General features: G+C 40.1%; 1 protein-coding gene across 7 annotated transcripts in view; it reads right to left on the bottom strand.

Annotated features, from left to right (window-relative positions):
- Positions 1-235: 235 nt before the first annotated feature.
- FAT3 (FAT atypical cadherin 3) overlaps positions 236-10,068 on the bottom strand; it is a 559,292-nt gene continuing 549,459 nt past the window's right edge. For 5 of the 7 annotated variants that reach the window (XM_073336876.1, XM_073336944.1, XM_073336896.1 and 2 more), the window contains 2 exons: positions 7,038-7,073; positions 236-6,409 (listed from right to left, as the gene is read on the bottom strand). In XM_073336876.1, the coding sequence (XP_073192977.1) occupies positions 5,790-6,409; positions 7,038-7,073 (656 nt within the window). In that variant the 3' untranslated portion in view covers positions 236-5,789. The remainder of the gene's footprint in view (positions 6,410-7,037; positions 7,074-10,068) is intronic. The other 2 variants (XM_073336917.1, XM_073336926.1) reach the window with 1 other exon arrangement.

The following is a 10,068-nucleotide window of genomic DNA, read 5'->3' as shown; positions in this document are numbered from 1 at the left end:
TCATTTTGTTACTGCGCTATAACAAGGAGGCGGATTTGAGGAATCTGAAAAGCGCAGTGCTTTCTGGATTACAACATACAGTAGGGAGAACTATACATTGCAATGTGAATTTTCCCCTAGACTGCTGACAGAATTTATATGCCTCATCTGAATCCCTCTTTTCAAAATGTGTCCTAATGAAAATGTCAATAAATAGTAAACACAAGTAGGTTTTTTTTTTGTTTTTTTACTTAAACTTGTTTTAACCATCAACTTTAGCAAATTTTGGCAGTTACAAACCTGTACACTTTTTTCTTTTTTATAGCAAAAGAACACAAGACAATACTGCCAACAGCAATTATGAAGGAACATTTAATCTTCAGATGAGGGCCGAGATCCACTCGAAGTGATTACCTTCTCCTTTGCATAAGGTTGTTTTTTTTTTGTCAATGAAAAAATGATGTATCTTAACAGCTACTTGACATGGCATAAAAATCATGTCTCTAAGTCTTTGTGCAAAACACATTGATTTAAAAAAAGTCAATAAAAAACATCTTCTTAAAAACAGAAAAAGTTAAATGAAAAGAGCTGAACCAAAAGGAAAGTTACAGTACATTTGAAATGATTAAAAAGTACCATTTTTTCAAATCTAAACTTTTTTTTTGCCATTACCTTAAAAGTTTAAACCAACTTGGATGACTCTCTTTTAATTATATCAAACAAAAATTTAAAGCGACCCGATTGGCATCAAATATCTACAAAAGCCTGGTAATTTGAAACCATTATATACATTATTTTTATAAACTTCTTTTTAAACACCAAAACATACATCTTTTACAAACCAGCCTGCTTGCAACAGGTAAAATTTACACGACAATCTTTCTGATACAGTGCTTTAAAGAGAACTGCTTCCATTTCCCAAATGCATTTGTCACTTCCTGAAAAGCAGTTGTATGGGCTCATAAAATTATTAAATAGTAGCAATTCAGGTATTCATATGACAGACGAATAATTACAGTACTGAGAGTTCCAATCTCATTCCCATAATACAATTCAAGTGCATCCTTAACACTGGTAATGACAAGTTATGGCCTTCGCATAATACTACGTATTTGTAATTATTGCTTTTTGTTATTACATAAAGAAATTAATTTTGTTTATTCTTTCCCCACCCACCCGCCTGTTCCTCCCCCGTAAGATGTGGCTATAGGTAAATCAATGCCCCTTCTGTTAATGGGTGACTTTGTAGGTCAAGTTTACAGACTACAGGCTAAAGGCAATGGACAATAATGCGAATACTGTTAATTTCTAGGGATTGTTGTATCACTGATGTGTACTGAGAGGACAGAGATGCACACTGGCAAAAAAGCAGAGAACTATACCATAGAGCGTGTACCATCATGAACCTAAAGAAGTCTCTCTCCCCTTTAGAACCTTTTAACTTCCGTAATTACTCCTGTAATAATTAAAAAAAAAAAAAGGCTAAAATGGTAATATTGATCTAACAAAGATGCATTTCTCTATTGGTTTAAAATAGCTATTTTCCTTAATTATGAATGACACCAGCCTTTTAAAGAAAGCATTGCAGTAATGAACAATAACGGTCCACTGAACCTTGAGTCACTCCTGGGTTGTGGGGTTAAAATATCATGGCATGATTTTCAAACAGGAGTATGACTTGCTACACAAATATGTATTTACCATTCCTGCTAGACCTGCCTTTTCCACTGGAACTTGTATTGAGGCACAACAACAATTGTCATGTAACATATCAAAGGCTTTATAACAGGCTAGAATTTTTTTTGTTGAGGACCAAAGTTAAACAACTGTAAGAAACATGCTCAGGGTGAAATTCTGTGCTGTGCCTCTGAGAGGTGCAGCCCAGGTGGAGCTGGGATCTCTAAACCACCTTTGTGTCTTCTTGACCATGGGCTGCTCCCGTCTTCCAAACCTTGCCTTGAGAAAGGATCCTTGGAAGGGCAGCCCTATGGCTGTCTCCTGCAGTGCTTGTGCCAGGCAAATCCTCCCCCACCTGTATATGGGACTTTTAGGGTCCCTGTACACCACTTTGGCCCTTTTACCCAGTGTAAAGGAGCCAGATCAGGAGTACTAGTTTTTTTCCCCTCAGAAGCTCATAACTGGAGGCAAAATGTTAACGATAATTTAAAAAACCCCCATGCTTGCCAGATTCTCCTTTACACTAAGACCACTTTAGAGGGTCTTGGAATTGTAAATGGCATTGACACTCACTTTAAGGCCCTTAAAGGAGCACTGGTGTTAATGAGAATCTGACCCTTTGTCAAAAACAGAAAATATGCATCAGATAAGTAAGACTCACAAGCATCTTGGAAGTCTAAGAAATTCTGATAAAGATATGAATTTATTTTCTGAGCAGTTGCTGCCCTTTTTTTTTTTTAAATAAAAAGCAAAGAGTATATTTACCATAGAGGACTGTGGTTTTGCTGTGGAATATCATCATTTGATATTGTAGTAATTCTGTGAAAATAGAATCTGAAGGGAAATATCATGTAGGGGAGCCATCTACAGGAATGTGAATTGTGATACTGTACAGACACAATGATAGTTAGTCAAGACTAGCAGGGATTCTGAGCAAAGGCTGAACTAGGCAGCTGACAAGACGGCAACAAACAAAAAACCCATCATACGACAGAGTAATATACATCAGATGGAATAGTGTAAACTACCTACTCATGCACTCATTTGGTTCATATTATCACCTCCCAGGTGAGAGAATCAGGGTTAATCATAGCACACCATTAATTAAAAAGGCAAATAAGATGCTGAGTTGTATTAACAAGGAGACAGAAAGTAATGTGAGAACGTTATTGCACGCTGTAATGCTTGGAAAGGTTTTCACCTTGAGATCTGCATTCAAGTTTGGTCATTGAAAAGAACTAGAAGAGAACCAGAAAGGCAACAAAAGTGGGGACAGGCATTGAGGGGTTTCTGTCTGAGGAAAGACTGAATACAAGAGGCCTATTTAGTTTGGAGAGGAGGCGATATTGAGGTATATAAAATCATGAATGGTACGGAGAAGGTTTATCAGGTGCTCCCATATATCCTTCCCCATAACACATTAACAAATTGGCGCTTGATTAAATGAAATGGCAACAAAATTTAAAAGACAGAAAAGGAAGTATATACTGAAGCTACGTGTATATTACCAGTGAAACTCACTGCCCACAAGATATTACTGAGGCAACAAGCTTAGTTAGAACCATTGGTATTTTCTGGTATGGCAATTGCTATGTTACCAATTGTGTTTCCCTTTGTGACACTTTTGATATGTCCCTATAAGGAAAATAACTTAGATACCAGTGTCTCAGGGATCTATTACCCAAAGATGTTTTCTACAGATGAAGATGGTGAGAATATTTAATAACTAGTTGGGGGCAAAAAGAGAGTTCATTGCATAATAGCTCAAAATGTAGTACAGAAGAGTTGACTTGAAGCAAACCCCATGTACATCACAGCCATGTGCTAAAAGAGTATTAAATTCATATCAGCATTAAAACTATTGCACAACAGCTAAAAGTGCAGCTTTTTTATTTTGTTTAAACTCAAATATTCCTATCCTTGAAGTAATACTAATCTATTCCTTGCAACCGCTTCTCTGTAATGTGAACTTTCTGAGCAGGGCACGGTCATGCTGCAAAACTGAATCTCTGCCTTGGCCCGAGCCAAACTATTTCATGGGTTGCAGGGAAATCCCTCATTTCCCTTGCAATCGTGATATACTTGAAATCTGTATTTTTTTCCTTTAAAATGGTGGGAGAGTGGGAGGGAAAGGGGATCAAAATGTACCATAAACACATGTAGAACATACCACTCTTACAGAAGCACTTTGAGGAGACCAAGTGACAGTCATAAATTCAATGAACAGGAACTATATGCAGGCAAGTACTTCATAATACTTGTAGGTGCAGTACATTCTCTTGCCTAAATTCCACTTTATTTATTTATGTTCCTCTACATACTGTAACTGGATTGTTTTTTAATGAAGAATTGTTGCATGATCCAAAGTAAAACCAAACTTCTACTGATATATGATATACCGGAGGAAAGCACTGAAATATCAGGTTTACACTGCAAATTTTAGAGACCATGTTTTATTAAAAGTGTCACAAGCTACACAACTATTTAAGTAACATTCTCAATAACCTATTTTCTTTTGGGAAAACTTGAGAATAATCACCAGCGGTATGATAAGAAATAAGACTGACTTATGACAACCAAATGGGTAAAATTCAGTTCAGTCAAGAATCTCAAAAACGATCCAGTTAACTTATTTGACCAAGAAACAGGATAAGGCAGCAGCATGAAAAACCTGTTGGAGCATCCATTCATCTATAACTTCTATCTGTTCAACAAACTTTCAGAACGACTGAGTTCTGCCAGGGAAGAATGTGGATAGTAAACATGAATGCAAAGTGAAGACTTCCTCCTATTCAATGTACAACATACAGCTACAGAGATATATAAAGCTGTAGAAGTACTCGTAACTGTAGTAAACACATTTTCACAGCATTGAGTAAAGGGCACATATATATTTTACTGCAGTTGAGTGGAAAAAAAAAAGATTTCCATATTGCATTTAACCTGCTCTGGATGATTAATGTGAAATGCCAAAATTAACCTAATGTGTTGTTTTTGCATTTTACAGTATTATGCAAAAGTGCTTTTAACCCTGTGAATACTATTTGAGCGTTCTGAGGGAATACAGGGCCAGGTACTCAGCTGATGTTGATGTAAACAAAAATATCTCCACTGACTACCCCAATCTACACCAGCAGAGGATTTGTTCCACAAACTCGAGGGCAGGCCTTTTTGAAACTGTAGTTGATCTAGCAATTTAAGATTACAGCAGAATGCGTATGCAAATTAATACAAACTAATTTAACCGGACTATGACAGCATTATGACTGCTGTTAAAAAGCTGCAAGGAAGCCCAAAATAAAAGCAGCAAAATGTGGTAGGTCAGGTTCAGTTCTGTTCTCAGATACGCGTTCACATTGTGTACACAAATCACTGGGAGTTACATACGTGTATCTAAGGGCAGAATTTGGCCATTAGTGAGTCATACTCGCACGGGTTAAATGTCGCAATATTTGGAAAGTCTCATCATTCAATGTATACACAAACATGTGAAAGTAACTTTGAATAATGGCAACCAACCTAGTCTAGTTTGGTGTACAATATATAATGTATATATTTGTCTTATTTGATGCACACAAGCTAGAATTAGATGTGATATATAAACAAAACCATAAATAAATAGTTATTTATGAACAGATATCCATGTCGATAAGTTGACTTCGAAATGCTTTTTAAATAAAACCAATGGAATTGTTTTACATATGATCAAATTCTTTAGCGGACCTAAAATTTCATGCAACAGTGCCTCTTGGAATCATCCTCCCGTTTCTTAATACTGCAGGGAGAGATTGTAACACTTTTAATAATACAATACCAAATAAAATAGGAGGTGAAGAAAGGGAACTTAAAAGGTGAAATTGTTTCCCCCCTCAGAAACTCTGCGAGTGTACTCTTGGGAATAAATAGATGGTACGTACTCTCCAGATTGTCTGTAACAATTTTGTGGCATACAGCTTAACATAACTGGTCTCTTTGTGTCTGCACATACAGTATCGTTTTTGAACAAGTTAATAGGTTATACTGGATTTCTGCCTTGCCCAATATACATAGATATATCTTTACCAAAATGTCTTCTCAGTATTTATACTGTTAATTGGACCAAATGACCACCAAAAAAAAAAAAAAAGTCTCCTTTACACTTGTGTCTGATGCTGGGTCTCCACAAATGGAATGTGAATGTTATCTAGGATGAGCTCCTCCACACTTTCAAAGTCACTCATGGCTACTTCGGAGTCGTCAAAGCCGCAGCTAGCTGAGATGTCAGATGAGGAGGCATCCAGAGAGTTGTGTAAGGATAAGGGCATCTTACCTGCACTAACGTTTTCCAAGCTTTGGCCTGGGACAACAGCAAAAGTACTAAATTCATTCACAGTCTGAGATCCAGCAGCGTCCATCTCATTGGGAAACTGATGAGGAGGGAGGTATTGGCTAGGGTGAAACTGTGGCCGCCGTCTGCAATCTGGGCTGAGTGTGCTAGCCATTGAGACTGGCTGTGATGGTGAAAGGGTTTCATATTGGTCTGGGTAATCCTCGGGTAGAGGTGGCGGTAACTGGTCCTGACTTAAAAACTCTTCTTCGTGAGGAGGAGGATAGTCGCTGTCAATGTCATAGCCACCAAGGTAGTAATCAGTTTCCAGCTCCCTGTTACTTCCATGATGCACCGAGCCTCCATCTGCTGTTTCATAATTGGGCACTTCCTCAATATCAGACAAACGAGCGCTTGGCATCCAGTCAGAGGTGTCCCAATGATAAGCTGTAAAGGGGAACAAACTCTTTAGGATGGACAGTAACTAATAAGAACAAAACCTATTGCATGCACCTGCCTCAGAGAAAATATTCACAGCAAATTTCAGCCACAGATGCAAATATAATCAGCATGCTCCACAGCCTGCTAAAACTGGTCAGCCATGCTCTCCCCAAAGGGGGGAAAAACAACTTTACATCACGATGCCAACACAAAGACTAAAAGAAACAAAACATAACCATCTGAAAGCATTTCACATTGAAGGATGCAAGTAAGTGTATTAGAAATTATGAGTCTAAAAAATCAAAATGCTAGAAATCTGTGAATTAATATTTTTCACGAGGCATTAAAAAAAATCCAGCATGCTCAAAATAGCACGTCTGTCACCCCCAAACAACTTTGTTTCAGGAAAGAAAATACGCAGGACACACAAAGTGAACGGCTGAGAGGTCGAAAAGTATGGATGGCCCCTGAAGTAAACACTGGATGGCAAAATTCCCATGCATGCAGAATTTGCACATAATATAATCCAGAAGAGGGAAGAGAGATGAAGCACACTGATACTGAGAAAACAAAACCCAATGCCTTCCCCACCCTGACACAGTACAATAGGCAGAAAGCATCTCAGAAAAGTCACCTCTGTTGTAGTTCTGTCCTTGATCCATAACAGACACTGTTAGATACAAAGTGAAAAGTAAAAGCTGGTAATTCAAAGCTTGCTACCAGCATAGAGTTACAAGTGAAAATACAACTCTTAGCATGCATATGTCTAAAATACAGCTGGCTGTACGTTGTTTTATTAGCATTTTTAATTGTGCCATAGATTAACGTATCAGGTAAGCCTTGCCCAGTCAAACATGGAAACATTCTGTCACTTGTGTCAGTAAGTCATATTCCTTTCCTTTCATCATCTTAATTATCTATCTTCCCTTAATAAATATGGAATTAAATTAAAGCTGGAATTCTTAGTATAAAAGGGCCACCCACAGTCTGTAAGGTTTATAACTGTATAATACATTTCTCTCTCTCTTGCTCACTTTGAAATGGAAAAATAAGAATCTACAATTCTCAGGACCAGTTCAAACAAATCTGGGCCCACTCAAGTTCAGATACCATGGTGATGGGCATGGTATAAAAACATGAATAGAATAGAAAGCCATTCCATGGGGTCATCAGCTACCCAACATTGTGTGCTTCCCGATCCCACACCCTTGACCTCTAAACTGTTCTGCCATGCTAGCTGATTGGGGGGGGGGGGGGGGGTGGATTCCAATATGGGGTAGGAAAGAGAAGAGGAATGAAGGTTTTGCGTTAAATGGGAGGAGAGTAACCTGTGATCTTTTTTTTTAAAAAGAAGCTCTAATAATTCAATCACTAGTTACTGGTCTCAATGCAAGAATCACTGAGCAAAAATCTCTGCACTTTGTTACTGTAGGTGGTCAGATTAAATCATCATAAGGGTATTTTATGGCCTTAAAATTTATTGATCTATGTATCCCAGCCAGGGCCGAGATAAAAGTGTGTGTGGGGGCGTGGGGAACCATCCCAGTTCCCTGGTGGCTCAATTTATTAACAACACACAGAGCTCTCACTCAACACCAAGCCATTTGTCCAGTTTACATGGTAACATAGCATGGTTAGTAAACAACATGCTAGCCTTCCAACTGGTCTCTGATAATGCTGGGGTGGCTGGGGACATGCTTGCCTGGAGGCTGCAGGTTTGGCAGCACTGTCTGAACCACCCTTAGCTATCCAAATATTGTCCAAAAAGAGCCTAAAACAAATGATCACACCAGTGGTCCCCAAACTTTTACCTCGTGCCTCCCACCCTGAGCTGCAGCTCTGGGAGGGGGGGGACGGGGACAGGGACAGAGGTACAGGGGTAAGGAGGCCAAGGCTGGTGCCACAGCAGGGGGCGGAGCCGGAAACGGAGCCTCAGCCAGGGGCGAGGGCTGGCAGCCGGGGCCAGCGCTGGGGCCAGGAGCAGAACTGGGTGGCACTCCTTCCCCACCCCCCCGTGGGGGCTGGCCCGGGCCCCAGCCTCACCCCCCGAATGTTCCTCTGTGCCCCCCTTGGGGGGTGCGCCACACAATTTGGGGACTTCTGGATTACACTGACAACACTCTTTGTTGGTAACCAGTATTGTGCTCTCCTCCGAGCTGTCTTCCGTCAGTGCAATTATACTGTACCCAAGGTGCATCAGGTACCTTAGCAGCTGCATCTTTTCACTACCCAGTAGAACCTCACTAATTTGCTGACCTGCACCAACCACAATTCCCACATGAAATAGTGCCTTCTGATCCCTGCCCCTGACTTCCCAGCAGGGATTTGACAGCAGATGATGTTGTGAGGTTTCATGTGACTATGGGCTTGTCTACGCCATGCAGCTTTTAGCGACAAGGCTATGTCGACACAGCCTTATCGCTAAAAGTCAGCACGTGTAAACACTCTTTGTCGGTACTTTGTCGGCACTTTTGCCAACAAAATACTTCCAGCCCCGCGAGCAGCGCTAGCTTTGTCGTGCTCCTGCCAACAAAGCCGCGTTCACACTGCCACTTGAGTCAGCAAAACTTTTGCCTTTCACGGGGGGGCTTTTTTATGTACCCGTGAAAGACAAACATTTTGTCGACACCGTCACAGCGTAGACACATCCTAAGAATCCATTGCTTTTACCCAACTCTACCTACTTCTCACATCAGGAGTTTGCAGGTGGGCACAACATTTTCAGTGGAGGTTTCTGAAATTTATTTCTATGTTTTCTTGAGTCCACTGACCTTAAGGCATGGTGTGCAGCCAATTTGTTTTTCAAGTTTTTGTCTTGAGACACTGAGGTATTGGTGTTGTTTCTTATTTTCTTAATTTGGGGTGGAGTCTATTTTATTAGTTAACATTGATTACCTCATTGTATTAGTTTTGTAACATTGTATATGTTAGACAACTGCTAAGGGTATATCCTTAGATCTCAGGAAATAAGCAAGTACTTTCAAGTACTGTACCAATAAACAATTCCGGCTAAATGAACCTTTGAAACCTGCCACGAAAATATACTAGCCTGGGCACAAAATCAACTAGCTCACCATTTATTGTGATTATAATGATGACATCAGTATTTTATTTGCCCATCCTTAAACATTACTCAGCCTGGGCTAGCAGCACTCTGTAAGGCTGGACTAAACTATACTTGCTAAATAAGGGTGAAATCCTGAGCAAGCCAGACTCGATGGGCTTAGCAAATAAATAATAAAACCGAGCTCTTATATAGCACTTCTCACCAGTAGATCTCAAAGTGTTTTACAAAGAAGGAGAGTATAATTATCCCCACTTCACGGGTGGGGAAACTGAGGCACAGTGAGGTGAAGAGACTTGCCCAGCAAGCTAAGTGTTCCAGGTGGGAACAGAACCCAGTTGTCCTGAGTCCCAGTCCAGTGCTTTATTCACTAGGCAACACTGCCTCCAATGGGGGGCTATGGAACCCTCACTCTAACTGAGAACCAGGACATGTTTCTGTAATAGCATCCAGAGCTTTCTGCACAACTTGTGTGTTGGCATTGTGGCATTTGGGACCATTTGGCTTTGCCCACACCTACCTTCAGCCCCCACCTCCTCTCCATATGGTCCTGTGGCATAAAGAGCTGCAGAACGTAGCTCCCCTGTGGTCAGGGGTTAAA

The sequence above is a fragment of the Lepidochelys kempii genome, chromosome 1, assembly GCF_965140265.1.
Source record: "Lepidochelys kempii isolate rLepKem1 chromosome 1, rLepKem1.hap2, whole genome shotgun sequence".
Taxonomy (NCBI): Eukaryota; Metazoa; Chordata; order Testudines; family Cheloniidae; genus Lepidochelys; species Lepidochelys kempii.
This window is presented reverse-complemented; position numbering and strand designations above follow the sequence as displayed.